This window comes from Schistocerca piceifrons, chromosome 5 (genome assembly GCF_021461385.2).
Source record: "Schistocerca piceifrons isolate TAMUIC-IGC-003096 chromosome 5, iqSchPice1.1, whole genome shotgun sequence".
Classification (NCBI taxonomy): domain Eukaryota; kingdom Metazoa; phylum Arthropoda; class Insecta; order Orthoptera; family Acrididae; genus Schistocerca; species Schistocerca piceifrons.
Genome location: NC_060142.1, coordinates 428,527,841 through 428,555,219, shown reverse-complemented (window position 1 = coordinate 428,555,219; position 27,379 = coordinate 428,527,841). Strand labels below are relative to the sequence as shown.

The following is a 27,379-nucleotide window of genomic DNA, read 5'->3' as shown; positions in this document are numbered from 1 at the left end:
ACAAACTGCGAGACATTAAGGGGACCACGAATGTGTCGAAGTCCTCAATGAGGGCCTGTTGCAGGGACTCCGTGGTTCTCTGCTGGTTCCGCACTGGCCATGCCTGGGCGACCCACGGCTGCCTCCTGTGCCGCGAAGACCCACCTGAGTGTCGGTACAGTGCCCAGTTGACAGTGGTCCATATTCTTCTGCTCTGTCCTTCTTTGGCTGCCCTGTGACTTCATCCTCGGTTGCAGGACTCGTTATCATTGATTTTAGCAGAAAACACCTCATCAGCTGATTTGGTTTGACATTTCATCCATGAGGGTGGGTTTTATCATTCAATCTTAGTTTTAGCGCATGTCCTTTGTCCCTCTGTGTCCTCCACCCTAGTGCTTCTAGGGTGGAAGTTTTAATGTGTTGAAGGATGGCAGGCTTTTCCTTTTTATTTTCGTGCTCGGCGAGCCACTGTAATCTGCTACTACGGAATCTTTTGCCAATGGAGAGATGATGACACTTTTTCGGTTACAGGCCACATGTCCTGTGGATACGTGTTACAGTTTTTAATGCAGTGGTTTCCATTGCCTTCTGCATCCTCATGCCATTTAACATTGCTGATTCTTCCGCATTTAGGGGCAATTTCCCACCCCTTGGACAAGAGAATGTCCTGGACCTCTGTACATTCCTCTGCCTTCTTTGACAAAGCCGTTGGCAGAATGAGGGTGACTTCTTATGCTGGAAGTCTTTGGCCACCAATGCTCATTATTAATCAGAATTTAAGTGGTGGCGGGATTCGAATCTGGGACCGAGGAAGTTTCGATTACTAATCAAAGACACTACCCCTAGACCATGGGGACAGTCATACACAACCTCAAAATGGATCCTGTCCTAATCTGGCTCTGCCACTTTCGCGATGAACTGCAGTGACTACCTGATAGATGGCTTTTGCCAACTGTATGACTGCTGCATCTAAAAGTTTATCCATAGTGATCCTATCCAAGAAGTCCAATGTAACATCTGATCCCTTCTGAAATTGATAGGCTCACCTAAGTACTTCTCCCTCCTCACCTGAACGATACTCCATACTTCCGTCATCTGCAGGCTTCCCAAAATCCATAAACTTAACAATCCTGGGTGCCTCAGTGTAGCTGGTTATTGTGCACCTGATGAAAGAATTTCTGCTCTACTTGCCAAAAACCTGTAGCAAATTGCACGAGACCTAGTCTCTCACATCACAGATGCTAGCCACTGCTAACCACTTTCTTCACCGACTCTCCACCATCCCCAACCTTTTACCTCCAGGATGAGTACTCATTATTGTTGATGCTACATCCATGTGCACAAACATCCCTTATGCCTGTGACCGTGCCACTCTCGAACACTGCCTCTGTCAGTGTCCTTCAGACTCCAAACCTGCTACCTCATTGTTCATAACACCTTGTCAATGATATCCTGACGCACTCCTCCTCCTCCTCCTCCTCCTCCTCCTCCTCCTCCTCTGAGGGGAAAATATATAAACAAATCCATGACACAGCAGTGGGCACCTGTTGGACACTTTCCTACACTAACATTTTTTATCAGTGATCTACAGAAAACCTTCCTAGTTTCCCAAAACCCCAAACCATTTGTCTGGTTCACATTCATTAATGATATCTTACTGGTCTGGACTCAGGGCCAAGACACCCAATCCTCATTCCTTCACAACCTCAACGCCTTCTCTTTCATCCATTTTACCTGGTCCTCCTAAATCCAACATATCCCTTCCTGAATATTTACTTCCACCTACCTGATGGCTCCATCCACACCTCTGTCCATATTAAACCCACTAAACACTAAAAGTAGCTGCATTTCAGTGGCTGTCATTCCCTTCACTCTCAAAAATCCCTCCCATGCAGCATGGCCACCTGGGACAAAGTATGTACAGTGACAAGAACTCCTGTGCCCTATATGCCGAAGGTTTCACGAGGGCCTTCACGTGACAGGTACAACCCCCTCCCCTTCCTCCCCTGCTTCAAAACGTAGTTTGTAAACAGATTTCTAATGCTATATCCTCCCACCAGCCACAAGCATCAGCTACCAAAGGAGCAACCTATTGTCACCCAGTATCACCCTGGACTGGAACAGCAACCATGCCCTTTCCCAGGGACTTGATTACCTACCATCATGCCCTAAAATGAGGAACACCTATCCAAGAACCCCCTCCCCCATCTAAAAGTGTTGTTCTGTTGCTCACCCAATTTACACAATATCCTAGTCCATCCCTAGCCACTTTCTCTCCCACCATTTACCACAAGGATTGTATCTGTGTGGAAAACTCAGATGCAGGACCAGCCCAATCCACCCACCCAGCACTTCCTGCACCATTCCTGACAAAGATGTTTATCTTACCCCATCAGAGGCCGGGAAACCTGCGAAAACAAGTTTGTTATACACCACCTCTGCTACCATTTCTGCATAGCTTTTAGTGTCGGTATGACTGTTAACAAAGGTACAAGTGTACGGAATAGGTTGCCAGATATGTGAGTGGTTTTTGAAGACTTCTTGAGTAAAGGGACCCAGAACATTGTCCTCGATAGTGAGTGTTCATTGGAGACAGTGGTGTTGTTAGAAGTGCCCCAGAGAAGTGTGACAGGACACGCTATTATTGTGTGTGTACATAAATGACCTGACAGACAGGATGAGCATCAGTCTGTAGATGTTTGATTATGATGCTGTGGTGTATGGGAAAGTGTCGCCATTGAGTGACTATATGAGGATACAAGATGACTTGGACAAAATTTCTGTTTGATGTGATGAATGGCAGCTAGCTTTAAATGTAGAATAATGTAAGTTGATGCATATGAATAGAAAAAAACAGGCCTGTAATGTTGTGTGCTGCTTGACAAGGTCATGTTGATTAAATGTTTAGGTATAACTTTGCAAGGTGTTTTGAAGTGAAATGAGCATGTAAGGATTGTAAAGGGAAGACGAATAGTCCACTTAGGTTTATTGGGAGCATTTTAGGTAAATGTGGTTCTTCGGTAAAGGAGACTGCATATAGAACACTAGTTCGACCCATTCTTGAGTATTGCTCAATTGTTTGGGATCACACCAAGTTGGATTAAAGGAAGACATCGAAGCAATTCATAGGTGTGCTGCTAGATTTTTTACCATTACATTTGAGCAACATGGGAGTATTATAGAGATGTTTCATAAACTGGAATGGAGATCCCTGGAGGGGAGGCAATATTCTTTTTGAGAAACACTACTGAGGAAATTTAGAGAACCGACACTTAAAGCCAACTGTAAAATGATGATCATGCTGTCACTAACAAACATTTTGCCTAAGGCCCATGAGCAAAATAGAGATTAGAGCTCATATTGAGGCATGTAGATAGTAATTTTTCCCTTGCTCTGTTTGTGAGTGGAACAGGAAAGGGAAATTACTAGTAGTAGTGCAGTGTACTCTGCGCCATGCACTGTATGGTGGCTTGTGGAGTACATATGTAGAAGTAGATGTACAACTGGGTATCATACAGAATGAATGGACACCACAAAACTGAGGCCAAGAATAAAATAGACCATCCGGTGGCACATCATGCAGCCGAGCACAACATGCTCAATTTTAGTGGCTGTCGAATGACACAGGCCATCTGGCTTCCCTCCATCACTAGTCTTCTGAGCTACACAGATGGGAGTTACCCTCACAACATAACCTTTACTCTCAGAATCAAATAACCGATTGTCCCCACACCTTCCACCCAATAGCTTCCTTTTCCTGTTCCTGTTCCTCTTCCTCTGTCACATCACCCCCTACCAATCTACCTCTCCATGTTACCTTCATTGTGCACTGCTAATCACCACCACCACCACCACCACCACCACCACCACCACCACCACATTCCTAGCCAGCAAGCCAGCCACCTCCTACCTGGCTGCTAACTATCCAACCTCATACACGCTCCCTGCATATCCCACTTCTCTATCCCTCTGCCCACTCCACCAGTGATGAATACAGCCACTTTTCTCCGAATGGGTATATTTAGTTTTTTTTTTTTTAGATTTCCAGGGAATGTTATAGGCTTCAAATTTTGTTGATACTCTACTAAGAAAACAGCAATTGTACTGATATTTAAAAAATCTCTCTTAATCTCTCGTATGTAAGCAAATTACGTGTAAGTACTATGTAAGTATAGCCAAATTAATTAATTATCTTAAAGAATAAATCTTGAGAATCAATAAAATAATATTACTCTGTGCAATAATTTGTATTTGCCGCAAATTAATGAGGCACAGCTTGTTTACAGCATATTTGTGGTTGCTGTCATCAAGGTAAATTTCTGTGGAGGCACCCTCTCTCCTTCTGTTGACACCTCCACACAAGGTGGAAGCATATCCTGACCATTCCATTTCCTAATTTTGTTATCACCCCTATTCATTGTGCTGAATGACCTTTCTACACTGGAAATAGAAATGGAAATGCACAGCACACATTCAGTAAGTGTCCTTAATGCTTCGTAGCCAGTGTCAGCCCTTAAGCTGAAAGAAGCAACACACATATAAGATCACTTGTCTGTAATAACATCACCAACATTTTTAAGTCCAACATTAAGTACAGTTACATACAATCATGATCACCAAATTCTTGAAATGTTTTAAAATTTCCACAATATGCACTTAGTTTCATCATTTTCACAGCTTTGTCATTGAATCATTGCTTTTTTCACAAGTTTCCTGGTTTTTCATAGTTAGATTTTTGTCCTCCATTAATAGCACACTTTCAACTTCTGTTGCATTCACATGTAGTTCTTCATATTTATTTAGAATTTCGTTTTTTGTGCTGTGTTCGTTGCAATTGCAAAGGCAGTCTCGGTGTTTGAAATGTTCCAGAATTCCAGGAACAATTACAGGGAGGTGTGATTGTTTCTGCAAAACTTTACTTAGATCTGAGATAGCATTAATGTGTTACCAAAAATAACTAAAACTACAATGAAATTGGAACTCATCATTTATGACAACGTTCCTCATGCCAAACTTGCTAAATTCGCATTGACCTTGTGTATGTGTTCACATGCCATGATAATGGGGTTGTAGCATAAGAATGTAGCATGAACTGTGTGATAGGTACTCAACCAGCAAATGTTAACTGATTTGCATATTTTTAAAACGGTTTGTTGTAAAGCACACTGAATTTAGTAAAATACATTTCCTTGTGAACTGATTTCTGTACAATACATTTTCTTGTTTAGGAGAAGCATTTAAAAGTTAATAATGGTCCTTAACCACATGTAATGTGAGTTACATTATAGTTAGATACATAAAAAATCTACTCACCAAGCGGCGGCAGGACACACACATAAGACTGCTGTGATTGGCAAGCTTTCGGAGCCAGTGGCTCCTTCAGGCAGAAGGGTTGAAGGGGAAGGAATAAGTGTTGAAGGGTGAAGGAAAAGGACTGGAGAGGTCTAGGAAAAGGGGTATATTTTGGGAAAGTCATCCAGAACCGCGGGTCAGGGGAGACTTACCGTACAGGATGGGAAGGAAAGACTGATCGTTGGGGCACAGTATTTGATAAAACACCCTGTTACACTGCAACGTGCTGAACTTCGTTAAGTGTGTAGCAGCTCTGCACCATCATATGACAGTGGTTAGGTGGCACACACACTTCCAGTGTGCCCAGCCAAGTTTCAATGACAAAGAATGAAGTGATCAATCAGAAATTGCAAGAGAAGTGGAGGTCTTTGTGCTCAAAAACAGAACGGTCACAATTGAGACAGCAACAAAAAAACTGAAAATCAGTCATTGGTCAGTTCCTAACATCTTAAATGACATTTTGAACGTGACACCATCTTTGTTTACAAAATATGACAGCTTACACGTGATGTGTTACGATAGAGAAAGGAGCCTACTATCATGCCACAAGTGCCACAAGTTACCCCAAAGTCCTAAAGCACCATGCACATACGTCATATTTACTCATGTAAACCAACCTGATGATGTAGGTTTATACCTTCGAAACATGTTGTTGATGTAAATAAACAGAGACTGGCAACAAACAATAAATTTGTTGTTTCATTTGACGACAAAGGTGTTCACTTGTTGGGTACTGCGATTGTTCACACTCACTCAAAAATCCGATCAGGGAGGTTGCAGGGGAAATAGTGAAGTTTTTTTGGGCCAGTACAGATAACCTTTTTAGCTGCCTAATCACATTGCTGAGCTTCTTTAAGTGTGTAGCAGCATTGCACCATGATGGTTAAGGTGCCCTTGTTATTACAGCGCATATGGCCACTGTACAAACACGGTCTGGGGCACACAGTATCTGCCTCTTTCTTATACACTACTTAAAAAATATCCATTATGATGATAATTTTTAACTGGTACGAATATCAGTAATGGACCGTGGTATTTCATAAAAACAGCCTGTTGCCCCAAGATACAGGAGCAAAGCAAGCAGTGGTAACATAAGGATTCACTAGTGCTGAAAAAGGCGCAGACCCCAACCATCATTGGGGAAGGTGGTGATGTGTGCTTTTTAGGACCACATTGATGTGATGCTAATATATTATGCTTGTAAGGGGCAAATTGTCACAGGAGCGTACTACTGAAATCACCTGATGAAGTTGCAGGAGGCTTTTAAGATGAAGTGTCAAGTGAAGCTGTCCTAGAATGTGTTTTTGCTTCAAGACAGTGTCCCGGATCATTTTGCACAGGATGGAGTCGCACATACTGCTTCTCTGGCGTGCCAAATACGAGGGTCACTCCAAAAGAAATGCACACTATTTTTTTTTTAAATCCGTCTTTTATTCTACATGTTTGAAAGTTTTATAGTGTGTAGAAACTTCCTTTAGGAACAATATAGCCACTGTTTGGTAGCGTGACTCCATCTTCTTCAAACCTTGTTCCACGAAGAGAGTCTTTCAGTTTCCCGAAGAGATGATAGTCACATGGAGCCAGGTCAGGAATGTACGGCAGGTGTTCCAGTGTTGTCCATCTGAGTTTTGTGATCACTTCCATGGTTGTTTGAATGACATGTGGCCATGCATTGTCGTGCAAAAGCAAAACATCCTGCTTTTGCCGATGTGGTCGAACATGACTCAGTCGAGCTTGAAGTTTCTTCAGTGTTGTCACATATGCATCAAAATTTATGGTGGTTGCACTGGCATGATGTCCACAAGTAAGAGTCCTTCGGAATCGAAAAACACCGCAGCTATAACTTTTCCAGCAGAAGGTGTGGTTTTGAATTTTTATTCTTGGGTGAATTTGCATGATGCCACTCCATTGATTGCCTCTTCGTCTTTGGTGAAAAATGATGGAGCCATGTTTCATCACCTGTCACAATTCTTCCAAGAAATTCATCTCCACCATTCTCGTACTGTTCCAAAAGTTCGCTGCACACCGTGTTTCTTGTTTCTTTGTGAGCCACTGTCAACATCCTGGGATTCCACCTGGTACTTTCAGTATTCTGCAAACACTTCCTTCCACTATCCCAACGTAGTGTGACAGTTCGTTCACTGTGATGCGTCTGTCAGCAGTCACTTATTCGTTAACTCTCTGCACATTGTCTGGAGTGTGTGCAGTACGGGGCCTGCCGCCGCGAGGACAGTCCTCAATATTGCCGTGCCCGCTTTCATCACGTAACCTGCTTGCCCACCGACTAACTGTACTGCGGTCAACAGCAGCATCTCCATACACCTTTTTCAACCTCTTGTGGATGTTTCCCACTGTCTCGTTTTCACAGCACAGGAATTCTATGGCAGCACATTGCTTCTGACGAACGTTAAGTGTAGCAGCCATCTTGAAGACCTGCTGTGATGGCGCCACTTACGGGAACAGGTTGAACTAAGTTTGAAAACAAGCAGGAAGGATGTATCTACACACTGTAAACCATGCAGAATGAAAATTGTATTTTTACAAAAATATTGTGCATTTCTTTTAGAGTGACCCTCGTACTATGCCCTCTGCTGAATTCTCATGTCATGACACCAAGTGACTTTTCCACTTTCCTTTTATAAGGAAACCATTGCATGGCAGGCATTTCCAGGGTGAAGACGATATTTTTAGCCGAGACATTTCCCAGACACCAAACTGTAGGCTCTCTCATCCATTTTTTTGAGGCGGTAAATAAAACAGTGACTATCCCTCTTACATTTGGTTCTTTTCCAATTTAAAATCCCTAACATTTTACATTAAGGTTCTAAAATATCACTCCTGTCAGATAACAAATGACATTTTGTACAGCTCACTACTGAAAAATGTTGGTCAGTTACTGTCTGACAATGATATTTTAGAGTGAAAACAGATTAACATGAAAAAATAAATGAATCAGTTACATTACCTATTTAAGTATATAATTCTCCTGTCAGACAGTGATGTAAGACTGAGTTAATACAAAAAGAGGTGTAGTTACCAGGACACAGCAGACTGATGAAAAGGTGGACAAAATCTGACAGCACCATTAGTTCCTGGAATCAACCCTTGTTGTTGTTGTTGTTGTTGGTGGTGGTGGTGGTGGTGGTGGTGGTGGTTAATGAATTTAAGATTGAAGGGAAGGGGATGACAGATCAGATAGACAGTCAACTAAAATGTTGGTCAGTTGGATTCACATCTTAACTGAACAACAAAAAACTGAGAAATGAAATGCCAATAATAGAACAGGTTTGATAACCTGAGGAATCAAAAGCTCCAGAGTTGAACATTGATAAGCCAGGAATAACAGAAGATGAGACAATGAGAAAAGGCACATTGGTAAAAGAGATTGTCAGAAGCGTACATACATATTATTCTTGCATGTCAGACAGAAAATGAAGATAGGAAACTGTATGTAGATGAGTAATAGGTAGTTTTTGAGCTTCGGGCTAGTGCTAGCAGAAGAGCAAATGATGCAGTCTTAGTGTAATATTCTTAACTTTAAATGTGGTTATACCGCACTAAGTGTTAGTTTGCATGTGTGTAATTATTGTTTCCACCCAGGGATTTGTTTCATAATTAAGTGTCATTTGATATAATGATGTAATTGGGAAAGATTTTGTGTTGATGTTACATGATTTGGGATTAAGTCATATTGTCATCATCTAGACAAGTATCTGCTACAGTGCCATTAATCTTGAGTGCTACTATGGTTCCTTCAACAAGGCTATGGCTGATTTACCCTTCATACTTTTCTGTCAAGGAGCTGATAAGTCATCTATAATGACTTTCCTTATGCTGAAGGCATTAACCAAAAATTTTTGTGTGTGTCAAATGATTTCAGCTTTTAAAAATATTGAGATAATCAGTATTTTACGTGTTATAAACAGTGTTCTATATAATGGATTAATTTTCCCAGTATTAAGCTGTTACAAACACATGAAGTAGTTTACTGCCAGAAAGTAAAATACGAGAAAAATGGAACATGATGGAACATTGAGACCACCAAAAATAATATCACCACCACGAGAAATATTGGGGAGGGGTGAGAGAATAGGGGGAAAGTGGAGGATTGGGAGTAACGGAAAGAGAGCAGTAAACCCTTTGTGTCTATCATCTAGAAACAGATCTGCACAACTGGTGTAAGTGCCATCTTATCAGGGCCAGTTCGTAACATTTTTCTACACGAGGGAAATATAATTTGGCAATCCCTGTCCCGAAAATTATTTGCGTTCCTTAGGGCTCTTGATACGACCTTTAAAAATAAATCTAAAGCTAGCGATTGTGGAAATGGGTTGTTCTTTATTTTAAAATAAGCACTACACAAACATTACTTTGAATCTTACTCAAGTGCTAAATATTAAAAGAAAGAAAAATTCATTTTAGTTTTACATAATTCATGAAGCTTTAAAAGCTTTTAGTGAAAGCACAAAGAAGTACACCTATTGTATTGTATTCTGATTTCAGGAAAAAATGTGTTTTCTATTAAACTGAGTGGAAACAGTGAAAATGTAAAGCTTTTTTTATTTTAATAATGACACTTCTTAATTCTGTAATTTACAAATTTTCCCTTTTCATCAGGGAAAGTTAGACAGAAATACAAACCATCATCTTATGTTATATTGATCTGTTGAACATAAGACTGTTTAACTGTGTACATTGCGTATGAAGAAAACTCAGCAGGAAGTAACTAAATTTTAGAAACTTTGCCACGAAAATACACCTGCCTAATATTGTGTAGGGCCCGCATCAGCATGCAGAAGTATCACGACATGACATGGCATGGACTTGACTAATGTCTGAACTAGTGCTGGAGGGAATTGACACCATGAATCCTGCAGGGCTGTCCCTAAATCCGCAAGAGTCCAAGGAGGCGGGACCTCTTCTGAACAGCACATCACAAGGCATCCCTGATTCGCTCAATAATGTTCATTTCTGGAGAGTTTTGTGGCCAGTGGAAGTGTTTAAACTCAGAAGAGTGTTCCTGGAGCCACTCTGTAGCAATTCTGGACATGTGGGGTGTCACACTGTCCTGCTAGAACTGCCCAAGTCCATTGGAACACACTTTGAATGTGAATGGATGCAGGTGATCAGACAGGATGCTTACGTATGTGTCACCTTTCAGAGTCGTATTTAGATGTATCAGGGGTCCCATATCACTGCAGCTGCACGCGCCCCACACCATTACAGAGTCTCCACCAACTTTAACAATCCCCTGCTGACATGCAGGGTCCATGTATTCATGAGGTTATCTCCATAACCATACACATCCATCTGCTCAATACAATTTGAAAAGAGACTCGTCTGACCAGGCAACATGTCGGTGTTGATGGGCCCAGGTGAAGTGTAAAGCTTTGTGTTGTGCAGTCATCACGGCTATATGAGTTGACCTTTGGCTCCAAAAGCTTATATCGATGATGTTTCGTTGAATGCTTTGCACGCTGACCATTATTGATGGCCCAGCATTGAAATCTGCAGCAGTTTGCCGAAGGGTTGCACTTCTATCACGTTGAACGATTCTCTTCAGTCGTCGTTGGTCCTGTTCTTGCAGGATCTTTCTCCGGCTGCAGCAATGTCGGAGATTTGATGTTTTGCCGGATTTCTGATATTCACGGTACACTTGTGAAATAGTCGTATGGGAAAATCCCACTTCATCGCTACCTCAGAAATACTGTGTCCCATCACTCATGCGTCGACTATTAACACCACATCCAAACTCACTTAAATCTTGATAACCTGTATTGTAGCAGCAGTAACTGATCTAACAACTGCGCCAGACACTTGTAGTCTTATATAGGCATTGCCGACTGCAGCACCGTATTCAGCCCATTTACATATCTCTGTATTTGAATATGCATGCGTATACCAGTTTCTTCGGTGCTTCTGTGTAGTTGAAAACTGAAAAAAATTTTGTCAAAATTTTTCTATAAGCAACTGGGAAGTAAAACAATTATTTAAATAAATATAGATTTTTAATGTGATAAGTTTTCAAATCACTCTACAAAGTACAAATAATTTCTTCTAGCCTGATACAGATAGTTCTAAGATTTGTGATAATGACTTCTTAGTAGTTACGAGAACACTTGTAAGATTTAGAACGAAAAATGAAGGGTGCATGCAGTATGTTGCTGATGCTTGTATTGCTCACCTCGTATTACCTATCGCATACACTCCACATTTTTCATTATAAGCCTTACAAGTATTTTCAAAGTGATTAAAAATTCACATCACCAATGTTTAGAACTATAAGGTTAGGAGTTTGTTAGGGGATAGGATAAATTATTTTATATTTTTGTTTGATTTCAAATGTGTTCTATGGGATATGTGTGTGTGTGTGCGAGTGTATACCCATCCTTTTTTTCCCCCTAACGTAAGTCTTTCCGCTCCCGGGATTGGAATGACTCCTTACCCTCTCTCTTAAAACCCACATCCCTTCGTCTTCCCCTTTCCTTCCCTCTTTCCTGATGAGGCAACAGTTTGTTGCGAAAGCTTGAATTTTGTGTGTATGTTTGTGTTTGTTTGTGTGTCTTTCGACCTGCCAGCGCTTTCGTTTGGTAAGTCACATCATCTTTGTTTTTTGATCTATTAAAGACTTATTTTTACTTAAAAAATTATTTTCTGCTTTCTAATATTGTGAGTAGGAAATTTTCTGGCAGATATCAAAGCACTTGTCACAGAAAGTGTTTTTGGCTGAGTGGAAAACTGCCTCATTAGCTACCTGTTGAGCTTAGGCCTCACATTGGCATAGCCTTGCTTCACATTCCTGACTTTTCTCTCAAGCTCTTAATTCAGAGTGCCTCAATAAATCTGATCCTAGTTGAGATATATGCACTCCAATGTTCTCAATCACTCTCATTTGAGTATGACTAAATGCGTCACTTACAAGGCAAGAAATATGCTCTTCAGCTGTTTAATTTGCTTGGCGAGTTAAGAGGACTGTGTGTCCATTGTCCTGATTGACATCACTTGAGCCATTCATTACTTGGCATTTGCACTTATGACTTCGTTCTGCTTTTTGGAAACTTCTTTAGCTCACTTTGGCAGACTTACATGCTTCTGATGACTTCCGAAGCTTCTTTTGTCATTTTTTACTTTTCCTTCTCCCAGTGATGCTTATGTTAGTTGGCTTTTTCCTTGACCACCATAGAAATTGTCATTAATGCACTGTACGCTTTTAATATTGTTATTTTATTTTTGCAAACTATTGTGACCGGAATATATCAAAGATTGGGAGTCATTCAAAGAACCAACAGAGGCTGGCCTACTGGACGGGGGCCATCAATAGCTGTTAGCCGAGTGTGAATAGAGGACAACAACAAGGGGAAGATGGACAATGGAAAGTTCAAATGAGTAATCCAAGAGCGACAAGATGGCATAGCGAAACCAGAGACCAAAGTAATGATAATGAGGAATATACGAGAGCGCTGTGAATACACAACTGAAGGCAAAGCCATGACACGACTAGTTTTAACAATGAGCGCTGATTGGCCTGCAAGGTGGGCATGACCGCAGTGCTGCAAGGCGAGTGCTGCAGAGGTGATACTAGCATTACAAATGTAGCAGTGCCATCTAGGAATGGTCAGAAGTTTCACGCATGCCGCCTGGAATGCATTCTGATACTAAGTTCACAACACGTCAGTTCTACAGAACATCTGAGATATCAGATGTTACCAACACTTTTCATGGCCACCCCCACCCACATGTCTGTGGGAGCTAGGTGGATCAGACAGACAAGAAAGCAACTTAGCAAAAATGTGTTAAACGCAAATTTGTGTGTTACAAGAAAGAGAACTATGCTATTCATAAAGTTGTTTGTAATATTTACAATTCTTCATTACATGTATTAAATTTTTCCTTGGGATAAAAACATTATATTGACATAGCTCTAGTCTTTGATTCAGCAGAATCTTTCAAAATAGAATCTGAATATATTTATTTTCTGTTTTTCCTTTCAGTGTGTAGAGTTGGCAGTCCACACAACAGTTGTTATTGAAAAATCGTTGACCTTAGGTATTTTGACTTCTGAAGACTTTCACTTCTTCCTGTGCTTTTCTCCCCAATATGTCCTACTTGTTTCCTACCCTGCCTCACTGTGAATTCGCCAGTCACCTCCATGGAACACACTTTGAGTTGTCAGCCAACACAGTCTTTGTACCTGTACTGTTTGCTAACTAGGTAAAGTCAAGAGAATTCAGGAGTTTATTGAAGTGTTGGGAAGTATCTCAATAAAATTGCTTTTTGTAATGTATGATAAACAATGTCGAGGAGAACTTTAAACAAAAAAATGGCCGTGAAGATCAGAATTCCATAGTTTTGTGAATTTTGAGTCCAATCAGATGAGGATTTAATCAATATGTTCACATGTCAAAACATTTGAACTAACTAAAACAGTGTTGAACCATGAAGTCAGTGGTGGCTTATAAGCACACATTCACAATTACCTTGTAAATGGCTAGTTTGCGGTCCCATGTTTACTTGAAAATTTTTGCTTTTATTATCGTATACTTTCACCATGTCAGTTTTCATTACTAATTTTGTCACACCCTTATACATTAAAGGTTCTGTTCAGTTATTTTTTCCATTTTATGTGCAATATTTCGACAACTGATCCAGCTATCTTCTTCGGGTGCTGCGAGTTTTGTTGTTAGGTGTTTTCTGACTGGTCCAGGCTCCAAGTACATGTAATAGAAATCTCACTGCTCCGAAGAAGATGGCTGGGTTGGTCGTCAAAATATTTTGCATGAAATGGAAACAACAACTTGGCAGAACATCTGGAAGTACACCATTAATCTCTTATGCCAAGAAAACTTGAGTGGTCAGCCTGTATACAAATTTTGCTGGTTGGTTGTTACTGGTGTCCCTCTCACCAAGGCACCACAAGCAGTACTTAAGGTGGAACTGGCCCTGCATCTTATGCTAATCTATCTGTTAACGGGCTGTCTTGATGAACTTTCTCTAGCCATTCAGGCATCTAAATTTCTCACATGACTCACTTCGATTAGTGACACTTTGGTGATGTCATGTCTCGGCAAGAACACCTTATCCTCATTACCCCTTAACCTTAGCCCTTCCACTGCCCATTTCAATGTTTTATACTATCCTAATTGCTTATTGTTACCTTCTGCTACCTCTTCCCCCTATACTGGGTCTTCCACCTTCTTCCTGTGCTTTTCTCCCCAATATGTCCTACTTGTTTCCTACCCTGCCTCACTGTGAATTCGCCAGTCACCTCCATGGAACACACTTTGAGTTGTCAGCCAACACAGTCTTTGTACCTGTACTGTTTGCTAACTAGTGACCTTTTAGTAGTTCAGTTTCATGGGAAGTAAAATAAAATCAAACAAAAAAATTTTTTTTACGGGTATCAAATGTTCAGAAAACTGTGGTTCGAAGGATATGATTTTTATGGTTGTCAGTGGAATCTAGTTGATTTTGTCAACATGTTTATTGCAGAATAATTATTGTCTTGGCTAATGTTTGTTAATGTGTTTGTGTGTTTGTTTAATGTTCTTACAAGTTGGCTTCATGAACTGCTCATGCTTATTTGAGTTGCTTCATTAAACTGTGATTTCCAACCCAGTCATCTAAAATTATCCTTTTGCCCTTCCATTTGTCCATTGTTGTCATCAGTTCTCCGATGTTTTCCATCTACCATTATTTCAAACAGCTTATAAGTACTAAAATTTACCCTCCCTGCTTGTATGCTGCTGAATGCACTGTGTGCAAATATTGTGTTACAGGACATGCTGGAGTCCATCAAACATTCCATTGTGCTGCTGCAGATTGCAAAGGTGAGAGAATGGATTGTGATAGGCTATTTCTGGGACTTAAAACACACACACACACACACACACACACACACACACACACACACACACACACACACACACACACACAGAGAGAGAGAGAGAGAGAGAGAGAGAGAGAGAGAGAGAGAGAGAGAGACTCACGAAGGTAATTCTGTAACCATGCTACGCCTTCTGATACAACTCACACACTGTATGCTGTATGTTACCCCTTTAGTTTATTATGATTGGCAACGTCTGCCAGCTACTAGACTCATTGAATCACATTGAGCTTAGTGACCAATTACTGGATTGATTTTGGTGAATGTGGAGCACCAGAGATGCGAGCTGATAATTGCCTCCAGTAATATACTAGTGTAAGCTCCATGGATATTTTAATGATAGGCGTTAACTATTGCTGTCGAACATTACAAATGTAAGAGAAAAAAAATCTGCAACTTCAAGGTGAGCTTACCGTTTACAAAATGAGTAGCTATTCAGCCTGACAGTTGTTACAGGCAATTTCTGGAGCACTTGCACACCATGATTGTATCAGGTGTGACGAGGCATGTGGTGCTCTGTTAAAGTTGATATTTAATTGATTCATTTCAAATGTAAAGGTACAAAAAGGCAAAACAATGGCCAGTACATATTGCCAGTACTGCCATTAGACAATTTTAAAATTGAAAAAAGTCCTGGCTTTTTGAACTATCAGTTTACAATGCCCTCTTATCGTTCCAAATACAATTCTATATTGTGTGCCTTTAAACAACTGCTTAAGAGCATGGTAAGTTTCCTAAAAATACACTCCTGGAAATTGAAATAAGAACACCGTGAATTCATTGTCCCAGGAAGGGGAAACTTTATTGACACATTCCTGGGGTCAGATACATCACATGATCACACTGACAGAACCACAGGCACATACACACAGGCAACAGAGCATGCACAATGTCGGCACTAGTACAGTGTATATCCACCTTTCGCAGCAATGCAGGCTGCTATTCTCCCATGGAGACGATCGTAGAGATGCTGGATGTAGTCCTGTGGAACGGCTTGCCATGCCATTTCCACCTGGCGCCTCAGTTGGACCAGCGTTCGTGCTGGACGTGCAGACCGCGTGAGACGACGCTTCATCCAGTCCCAAACATGCTCAATGGGGGACAGATCCGGAGATCTTGCTGGCCAGGGTAGTTGACTTACACCTTCTAGAGCACGTTGGGTGGCATGGGATACATGCGGACGTGCATTGTCCTTTTGGAACAGCAAGTTCCCTTGCCGGTCTAGGAATGGTAGAACGATGGGTTCGATGACGGTTTGGATGTACCGTGCACTATTCAGTGTCCCCTCGACGATCACCAGTGGTGTACGGCCAGTTTAGGAGATAGCTCCCCACACCATGATGCCGGGTGTTGGCCGTGTGTGCCTCGGTCGTATGCAGTCTGATTGTGGCGCTCACCTGCACGGCGCCAAACACGCATATGACCATCATTGGCACCAAGGCAGAAGCGACTCTCATCGCTGAAGACGACACGTCTCCATTCGTCCCTCCATTCACGCCTGTCACGACACCACTGGAGGCGGGCTGCACGATGTTGGGGCGTGAGCGGAAGACGGCCTAACGGTGTGCGGGACCGTAGCCCAGCTTCATGGAGACGGTTGCGAATGGTCCTCGCCGATACCCCAGGAGCAACAGTGTCCCTAATTTGCTGGGAAGTGGCGGTGCGGTCCCCTACGGCACTGCGTAGGATCCTACGGTCTTGGCGTGCATCCGTGCGTCGCTGCGGTCCGGTCCCAGGTCGACGGGCACGTGCACCTTCCGCCGACCACTGGCGACAACATCGATGTACTGTGGAGACCTCACGCCCCACGTGTTGAGCAATTCGGCGGTACGTCCACCCGGCCTCCCGCATGCCCACTATACGCCCTCGCTCAAAGTCCGTCAACTGCACATACGGTTCACGTCCACGCTGTCGCGGCATGCTACCAGTGTTAAAGACTGCGATGGAGCTCCGTATGCCACGGCAAACTGGCTGACACTGACGGCGGCGGTGCACAAATGCTGCGCAGCTAGCGCTATTCGACGGCCAACACCGCGGTTCCTGGTGTGTCCGCTGTGCCGTGCGTGTGATCATTGCTTGTACAGCCCTCTCGCAGTGTCCGGAGCAAGTATGGTGGGTCTGACACCGGTGTCAATGTGTTCTTTTTTCCATTTCCAGGAGTGTCTTTGCTGGGAACACACTAACGAGAGTGACAGTAAAGTTAGAAACAAATTTGTGGAAGATAACTGTTTGTGTATGTTCACACAACAGAACTCAGATGTAAATAACATTGACATACAGTGTCAGTTGTCACCCTTATACTCTCGCCTTGTTGACACAGCAAGTTACTTGCTAAATTATTGTTACAAATGAATATACTCATATCTTAAAAATTCCATCCTCAGGGAGGAAAGAGGTAGGTTGGGGAAGTGTAGGATGGAGGGGCAGGTAACTTGGATCACAGGACAAAAGAGACCCATCTGTTCTGAGGACAATATTTCTTGTTCCCCTCACAAAATTTTTATTATCAGAAACAAAATTTCACTGGCATCAGTGCCATGCTGTGAACTTTCCACTTTGTGTTTATATTTACTTACAGGAACCACATCTGTCATTTGCACAGCTATGCTAGGAGGCTATAATCTGATATAGAAAGATGACTCATCACTATCTCAGTAGTGTGTGGTATAAGTTGAGACTTTGGTTCTGACAGAAGGCGTGCTATGGTAGTCTGTGCAGTTGCGGTGCTCACTATGTCCAGATGGCTTAGTGGTCAACGTATCTCCCTAGTAAGCAGGAGACCAAGGTTGGAATCCTGGTCAGGCACAACTTTTCAACTTGCCCGATTGATATAAATCAATTCCCACTGTTAGCCAGTGTCTTTAATTCCTCTGTGTCTTGACAAATTTCTTTGTCAGTTCCTCCTGCCTAATAGAGATGCAGACAATTGTTACCACCAGTCAGTACCATGGTGTGTTTTTGTACCTGCAGCTGTATGGTTCTGTATATGAAGGGACAGGTCAAGATTTATAGAATAGTATGTACGTATCTTAAAGTGGAGGATTTCTGTTCAGGTGAGGTCATACCACTTGTTCCATGGGCCAAAGGAAAGTCACTCAGTTAGCAGAAAATGTGGTTTTGTTACGTCGAGGGAGAATCACATTTTGCACAGGTAAAAGGCAGTTCTCTGCTGCTCTCCACTAGTCACAAATGTGGCTGAACTGAAAGTGTCACAGATTTGTATTCCCATTCCATTTTCAGGTGTCTTTAAATCACAGAAGTAGACCAAAAGAAACTTGAAGTAGATGCTCAGCAAGGTGAACAGCTCTGTACCCTCATGCACTTTTAATTTTTTATCTAGAATAAGGTGATCAGGATATAGTAGATAATATTTATAATATGATTTACCAAGCCTCTGAGGCACTGCATGGCATTGTGTCCTGTGAAGGTGGAGGAAATGTTTCTTGTCGATTTTTAGTCAGCGGTTTAGCTCTGGAGGTGGTTAACTGCAATCCTTTTACTAGAGAACCTTGCAGCCTTTCAGATTTTACCATTACATATACCTCATCAGTCTATGTTGTGTGACACTCAGCAGTGGAATATGTTGTAACATACACATCACTTATTTGAAGGAAACAAAACAGAGTAATGAAATATGTTATTAACAAATGCCACAGTGAAAATAGCATAGAACACAGTACTGGAATTCATTTTTATTAGCCAGCCGGAGTAGCCGAGCGGTTCTAGGCGCTACAGTCTGGAACCGCGCGACCGCTACGGTCGCAGGTTCAAATCCTGCCTCGGGCATGGATGTGTGTGATGTCTTTAGGATAGTTAGGTTTAAGTAGTTCTAAGTTCTAGGGGACTGATGTCCTCAGCAGTTAAGTCCCATAGTGCTCAGAACCATTTCAACCATTTTTATTACATCTCTTAATAATGACCCAGGAAATGTGTGAGGATGTCAGTTCTGGCCTGTTAGTAAAAACCGTCGTGACATTCACCAGGAATTCTGAAAACTCTTAGAAAGTGCAGAATCAATATGGGGGATAATATGAACAAGTGCATGTCCATTATATTTAAACAGCTTTAGTACTTTCCACTTCATGTTAGTGATTTATAGTTCTGTAACACAAGTCTAATGTTCTCATGTAAGGACTATGTTCTCTACTTTTCCATTAATTTCTGTTACACAATTAAATGGACGTAAAGTACTGTATTGTGGAATTGGAGTTCTGCATGGAAAAGTTCTTCACCTTGGGCATGAAAATCTGCAGTTTGTCATTAACAACTTTCAACTGTTTTCAGTGCTACTGAAAATGTTCGTTGTAGTGTGCTGAACTGCAGTTTAGGATTAGTTCAAACATGCAGATTTTTGAAAAATTATTTTGTGTTCATTGAAGGGATGCTCGCTTTTTAAGCACATTCATATTGTCACCATGACCCTCAAAAGCAGATAGATATACTTTGGCACATCTGTATGTATTCTTAGGTACATATAGCTGTATTAGTGTTGTGTAGGATGCTGTTGTTGTACACCTTCTGCATAATGCTTACACTATGTCATCAGTCCCAGAATTATAGTGTTGTCTGCCTCATCACTATTATTAAAAAAGTTTGATATTAGAAAGAACAGAATCATTTCTAAGGTACTGGGTATACTGTGTTTTATTGTATTTATTATTAGAGTTGGCATATTAAGATGAATCAAGAGTTTCCATTGTCCACTGCAGGGTTTGTTTTATTGTTTAGTTTCTCACATGAATGTGAATTTCCTAATGCAAAGCCTGTTATACCATGGGAAAACAGTTCTTTAGTCTGCATCTGCCTCAGTATACTGTGTTCATCATTGTACTGTGCAGCATGTAGTGAAGGGTAAATGGTGTACCAGAGCTACTTTCCTCTCTTCCAATGCCATTTGACCAAGATATGTGGGAATAATAAGGCCTTGTTCTGAAATGCAAATGTGCAGATGTGGAAAGTAGCTGAAAACTGCAAGTAGAAAAAAACTCTTGGAAGTCTCATAAGATGAACCTTATAAAAGAAGGATAGTAAAAGAGCATCCTGGATTTTCCATTGTTTAATCTATTTCTTATTTTAAAATGGTTGTTAAATAGTAATTAATTATTATTATTGTTATTAATTTTTTTCTTTATATCTGTTCCTGTTTTTTATACCAGGCTATTGCAATTAGTCACAAAGATGACAAGCAAATTATTTGTTTATAATTTAAAAAATGGTTAAGATAACATAAGATAAAAAATATGCATGCTGAAGGCAAGTAATGATTCCAGCAGAAGCAGCCGACACCAAAGAAGAGGATAGTGGAGAGAAAATGGTAACTTGTAGGAATAATTTGGAGGCTTAAAAAAACTGCAAGTTCATGGCGGAGTATAATAGAACATATTCTAATATTGTAGTGAAGTACATAAAAAAAGCTGAAAATTTCTCAAGAATCAAACTACTATCAAATAAACATAGAAAGAGACTACTTTTGGCTTCTGTATACAATCACCACTAAATCTAGTTTTTTTCAAAACATTTCCTCAATATTTTTCCAGCTGGGAAAACTACATACACTCCTGGAAATTGAAATAAGAACACCGTGAATTCATTGTCCCAGGAAGGGGAAACTTTATTGACACATTCCTGGGGTCAGATACATCACATGATCACACTGACAGAACCACAGGCACATACACACAGGCAACAGAGCATGCACAATGTCGGCACTAGTATAGTGTATATCCACCTTTCGCAGCAATGCAGGCTGCTATTCTCCCATGGAGACGATCGTAGAGATGCTGGATGTAGTCCTGTGGAACGGCTTGCCATGCCATTTCCACCTGGCGCCTCAGTTGGACCAGTGTTAGTGCTGTACGTGCAGACCGCGTGAGACGACGCTTCATCCAGTCCCAAACATGCTCAATGGGGGACAGATCCGGAGATCTTGCTGGCCAGGGTAGTTGACTTACACCTTCTAGAGCACGTTGGGTGGCACGGGATACATGCGGACGTGCATTGTCCTGTTGGAACAGCAAGTTCCCTTGCCGGTCTAGGAATGGTAGAACGATGGGTTCGATGACGGTTTGGATGTACCGTGCACTATTCAGTGTCCCCTTGACGATCACCAGTGGTGTACGGCCAGTGTAGGAGATCGCTCCCCACACCATGATGCCGGGTGTTGGCCCTGTGTGCCTCGGTCGTATGCAGTCCTGATTGTGGCGCTCACCTGCACGGCGCCAAACGCGCATACGACCATCATTGGCTCCAAGGCAGAAACGACTCTCATCGCTGAAGACGACACGTCTCCATTCGTCCCTCCATTCACGCCTGTCGCGACACCACTGGAGGCGGGCTGCACGATGTTGGGGCGTGAGCGGAAGACGGCCTAACGGTGTGCGGGACCGTAGCCCAGCTTCATGGAGACGGTTGCGAATGGTCCTCGCCGATACCCCAGGAGCAACAGTGTCCCTAATTTGCTGGGAAGTGGCGGTGCGGTCCCCTACGGCACTGCGTAGGATCCTACGGTCTTGGCGTGCATCCGTGCGTCGCTGCGGTCCGGTCCCAGGTCGACGGGCACGTGCACCTTCCGCCGACCACTGGCGACAACATCGATGTACTGTGGAGACCTCACGCCCCACGTGTTGAGCAATTCGGCAGTACGTCCACCCGGCCTCTCGCATGCCCACTATACGCCCTCGCTCAAAGTCCGTCAACTGCACATACGGTTCACGTCCACGCTGTCGCAGCATGCTACCAGTGTTAAAGACTGCGATGGAGCTCCGTATGCCACGGCAAACTGGCTGACACTGACGGCGGCGGTGCACAAATGCTGCGCAGCTAGCGCCATTCGACGGCCAACGCCGCGGTTCCTGGTGTGTCCGCTGTGCCGTGCGTGTGATCATTGCTTGTACAGCCCTCTCGCAGTGTCCGGAGCAAGTATGGTGGGTCTGACACACCGGTGTCAATGTGTTCTTTTTTCCATTTCCAGGAGTGTATATTGAAGCCTGGTATCTCTTTCAGCCTTTAATTGCATTAACTTGATACTACGTAATAAAGTTAATCAGCAGTTATGACTTTGTTATTTTCAGCTGATACACACTAAAAGTAAAAGTTACCTGATTTTCACTGTTGTCACTGAAATGGGAGTTTACTATGTTTAGTGAGAGAGTGTGTCTTCACTCACTTAAAGCGAATATACAGTAAAAATCTTGCTTCCATGTTCAGTGCTTAAGAGGGCTGCTGGTTGTAAAAGGTCTACGTTAGTCTTTGTGTACTGAAGTACTTGCTTCTTCATCTGCTGCGGCTAATGTGATCTGTAGTCATATGTTGAAGGTCCTGTTAAAGATACCTCATAAATATTGTGGGTAGGGCCATATTGTTGCTATCAGTTTTTGATACTCTATAGTACGGCATAAACTGAAAGAGCCAGAGGTTGTACAGAGTTTCAAGGAGAGCATAAGGGAACAATTGACAGGAATTGGGGAAAGAAATACAGTAGAAGAAGAATGGATAGCTTTGAGGGATGAAGTAGTGAAGGCAGCAGAGGATCAAGTAGGTAAAAAGACGAGGGCTAGTAGAAATCCTTGGGTGACAGAAGAAATACTGAATTTAATTGATGAAAGGAGAAAATATAAAAATGCAGTAAATGAAGCAGGCAAAAAGGAATACAAACGTCTCAAAAGTGAGATTGACAGGAAGTGCATAATGGCTAAGCAGGAATGGCTAGAGGACAAATGTAAGGATGTAGAGGCTTGTCTCACCAGGGGTAAGATAGATACTGCCTACAGGAAAATTAGAGACACCTTTGGAGAAAAGAGAACCACTTGTATGAATATCAAGAGCTCAGATGGAAACCCAGTTCTAAGCAAAGAAGGGAAAGCAGAAAGGTGGAAGGAGTATATAGAGGGTCTATACAAGGACGATGTACTTGAAGACAATATTATGGAAATGGAAGAGGATGTAGATGAAGATTAAATGGGAGATATGATACTGCGTGAAGAGTTTGACAGAGCACTGAAAGACCTGAGTCGAAACAAGGCCCCGGGAGTAGACAACATTCCATTAGAAGTACTGACAGCCTTGGGAGAGCCAGTCCTGACAAAACTCTACCATCTGGTGAGCAAGATATATGAGACAGGCGAAATACCCTCAGACTTCAAGAAGAATGTAATAATTCCAATCCCAAAGAAAGCAGGTGTTGACAGATGTCAGAATTACCGAACTATCAGTTTAATAAGTCACAGCTGCAAAATACTAACGCGAATTCTTTACAGACGAATGGAAAAACTAGTAGAAGCTGACCTTGAGGAAGATCAGTTTGGATTCCGTAGAAATACTGGAACACGTGAGGCAATACAGGCCCTACGACTTATCTTAGAAGCTAGATTAAGGAAAGGCAAACCTACGTTTCTAGCATTTGTAGACTTAGAGAAAGCTTTTGACAATGTTGACTGGAATACTCTCTTTCAAATTCTAAAGGTGGCAGTGGTAAAATACATGGAGTGAATGGCTATTTACAATTTGTGCAGAAACCAGATGGCAGTTATAAGAGTCGAGGGGCATGAAAGGGAAGCAGCGGTTGGGAAGGGAGTGAGACAGGGTTGTAGCCTGTCGCCGATGTTATTCAATCTCCATATTGAGCACCCCCCTGCGGGTTCGGGGGTTAGAATAGGCCCGCGGTATTCCTGCCTGTCGTAAGAGGCGACTAAAAGGAGTCTCAAATGTTTCGGCCTTATGTGATGGTCCCCTCTCGGGTTTGACCTCCATCTTTCTAAATTATTCCGAAGAGCGAGCCACTTGGGGAAGGGCGCCTTACATGGTGCATTGTATCCGTCGTGCAATTAGACCTTTAGCCGTCTTTCTCGTCGTTGCAATGGTGTCCCGCTCGTTTTCGATCTCTTGGGCGATTACCACGCTGCACTCTGCAGTGTTTCTTTTAACTGTGACGACGACCTTGGCCATTTTTGCACCTAAGATCCAGCACGGTAGCCAGTCCGTTGTGGTGGGGCCGCCATGTACCCTCTTGATTGTAGCACACGGTCATCGTCTGTCCCTGAGACTGACCCAGTGACGCCCTCCCAGCCTGAACCACCCAAGGCGCAGTGCGAGAAGCAGAAGAAGGAGAAACTCCCCAAGGCTACCGTCATTGAGGTGGCACCCATTCCACCGCTTCCTACAAGCTCTGCGTCTGAGGATGAGGTGGAGATTCTGGCGTCCACTGAGGACATGGATCTCGCCAGTCCCTCGGATGCAATAGATAGCTGTTGTCCAGGTGGTGACTCAGTAGCAGCAGGTGCCCCGGAGGCGTAATCTGCCTCCCCAATCCCTTCACGCCTTTCCCATCCATGGCTAATACCATCCTCCAGTGGAACTGCAGCGGTTTCTTCCACCATCTAGCTGAGCTCCGCCAACTTATCAGCCGTCATCCTTTCCTTTGCATTGCTCTGCAGGAAACTTGGTTTCCAGCAATGCGAACCCCCGCCCTCCGTGGCCATCGGGGTTATTTTAAGAACCGGGCAGCTTATGAAAGGGTGTCTGGTGGCGTCTGCATATATGTCCTTAACTCTCTTCACAGCGAGTTTGTACCTCTACAAACAGCTTTAGAGGCTGTCGCTGTTCGGGTGTGGACGCCACAGGCTATTACCGTCTGCAGTATTTACCTTCCACCTGATGGTGCTGTCACGCAGCATGTCCTGGCTGCTCTGATAGCCCAACTGCCGCCACCTTTTTTGCTGCTGGGCGATTTCAATGCCCACAACCCTCTATGGGGTGGGACTGTCTCCGATGACCGCGGTCGGGCCGTGGAGCATGTATTGGCTCAGCTTGACCTTAGCCTCTTGAACACCGGTGCTCCCACGCATTTCAGTGTGGCCCATGGCTCGTTCTCGGCCATCGATCTCTCTATTTGCAGCCCTGGACTTGTCCCATCCCTCCACTGGAGAGTGCATCCTGACCTGTGTGGTAGTGACCATTTTCCCATCTATTTGTCACTGCCCCAGTGTCATTCTTCTGGGCGCTTGCCCCGCTGGGCTCTCCACAGGGCTGACTGGCCGGCTTTTACTTCCGCTGCAACCATTGAGTCTCCCTCACAGGGTGACATTGACGAGGTGGTGCGTGTTTTAACCACGTCCATCATTTCAGCGGCCGAGGCTGCCATCCCCCGTTCTTCTGGCCACCCTCGGAGGAGGGCTGTACCCTGGTGGTCGCCGGAGGTTGCTGAGGCTATTCGCGACCGTCGGCGGGCTCTCCAGCGTCATAGGCGGCACCCGTCTCTTGAGACCCTCATCACCTTTAAGAGGCTCCGTGCCTTCGCCCGTAGTCTTATTGCACGGCATAAGCAGGAGTGCTGGGAGAGGTATGTCTCATCCTTGGGCTCCCATGTCTCCCCCTCGCTCGTGTGGTCCCGGATCCGGGGGATTTACGGATACCAGACCCCTATGGGTGTCCCTGGGCTCTCCTTGGACGGCGCTGTCTGCACGGACGCTGCCGCCATTGCTGAACGGCTTGCCGCGCACTTTGCTCAGAGCTCTGCGACTGCATCCTATCCCCCCGCCTTTCGCTCTCTAAAGGAGCGAGCCGAGCGGACGCCGTTCTCATTCCACACGCGTCGTTCTGAAACATACAATGCTCCTTTCAGCGAGAGGGAATTCCTCGCTGCCCTCGCCGATTGCCCTGATATAGCACCAGGCCCAGACTGCATCCACGCGCAGATGCTGAAGCATCTCTCCAGGGACTGCCAGAGACACATTCTCGCGATATTTAATCGCATTTGGAGCGAAGGCGTGTTCCCATCGCAATGGCGAGAGGGTGTTATTGTCCCAATCTTGAAGCCCGGCGCGGACCCACTGGCGGTGGACAGCTATCGTCCCATTACCCTCACCAACGTTTTGTGCAAATTGCTCGAACGTATGGTGGGGCGGCGTTTGTGTTGGGTCCTTGAGTCGCGCGGTCTCCTCGCTCCATCCCAGGGTGGCTTCCATCGGGGCCGGTCTGCCACGGACAATTTGGTGCGGCTGGAATCTGCAGTCCGTACGGCCTTTGCCCGACGTCAGCATCTCATTGCTGTATTTTTCGATCTGCGGAAGGCGTATGACACCACATGGCGGCATCACATCCTCGCCACGTTGCATGAGTGGGGTCTTCGTGGTCGGCTCCCGGCTTTTCTTCAAACCTTTTTATTGCGCCGCTCTTTCCGGGTGCAAGTCGGTGCCACCTCTAGTTCATCTTATATACAGGAAAATGGGGTCCCGCAGGGCTCAGTGTTGAGCGTCTCCTTATTTCTAGTGGCCATTAATGGTCTGGCTGCAGCAGTGGGGTCGTCGGTGTCTCCTTCTTTGTATGCCGACGACTTCTGCATGTCATTTAGCTCCACGACTACGGGAGTCGCCAACCGCAGGCTGCAAGTCGCCATTCGCAAGGCAGCATCATGGGCTCTGACTCATGGTTTTCAGTTCTCTGCAGCCAAGACTCGAGTTATGCACTTCTGCAGGCGTCGGACGGTCCACCCTCATCCTGAACTTTACCTCGGCGGCCACCTGCTTGAAGTGGTGGACACTTGCCGCTTCTTGGGACTCGTGTTTGATGCCCGGCTCACATGAGTTCCTCATGTTACTCAGCTGAAGCAAAAATGCTGGCGGCACCTCAACGCCCTCCGCTGCCTTAGCCACACGTCTTGGGGTGCAGATCGCTGCACGCTGCTGCGATTGTACAGAGCCCTTGTGCAGTCCCGGCTTGATTATGGGTGCCTGGCCTATGGGTCTGCATCACCCTCAGTGTTGAAGTTGTTAGACCCCATACACCACTGTGGGGTTCGGCTTGCAACTGGCGCTTTTCGTACCAGCCCCGTAGATAGTCTACTGGTGGAGGCCGGGGTTCCCCCGCTGCGGATTCACCGCCATCGACTGCTCGCCGACTATGCTGTCTACGTGCATTGCTCGCCAGACCATCCCAATCGTCGCCTGCTTTTCCCTGCCATGGTCCTCCATCTGCCCGAACGGCGACCTAGGTCTGGGCTTTCCGTAGCTGTCCGTGTCCAGTCCCTGCTGTCAGAACTTTCCGTAGCTGTCCGTGTCCAGTCCCTGCTGTCAGAACTGGGGTCGCTCCCTCTTCTGCCTCCCTTCCGGGTCCGTACACCTACGCCTCCCTGGTGTTTGTCCCGGCCGTCCGTCCGTCTGGATTTGGCAC

At 44.0% G+C, this 27,379-nt stretch overlaps 1 protein-coding gene across 4 annotated transcripts in view; it reads left to right on the top strand.

Moving 5' to 3' along the window:
* The window catches only part of LOC124797845 (oxysterol-binding protein-related protein 9), a 513,791-nt gene that overhangs the window by 225,749 nt on the left and 260,663 nt on the right, over positions 1 to 27,379 (top strand). For 2 of the 4 annotated variants that reach the window (XM_047260897.1, XM_047260895.1), the window contains exon 5: positions 15,108 to 15,158. The exons of the other annotated variants lie outside the window; for them this stretch is intronic. In XM_047260897.1, coding sequence (XP_047116853.1) covers positions 15,108 to 15,158 — 51 coding nt within the window. The remainder of the gene's footprint in view (positions 1 to 15,107; positions 15,159 to 27,379) is intronic. 4 annotated transcript variants of the gene reach the window in all.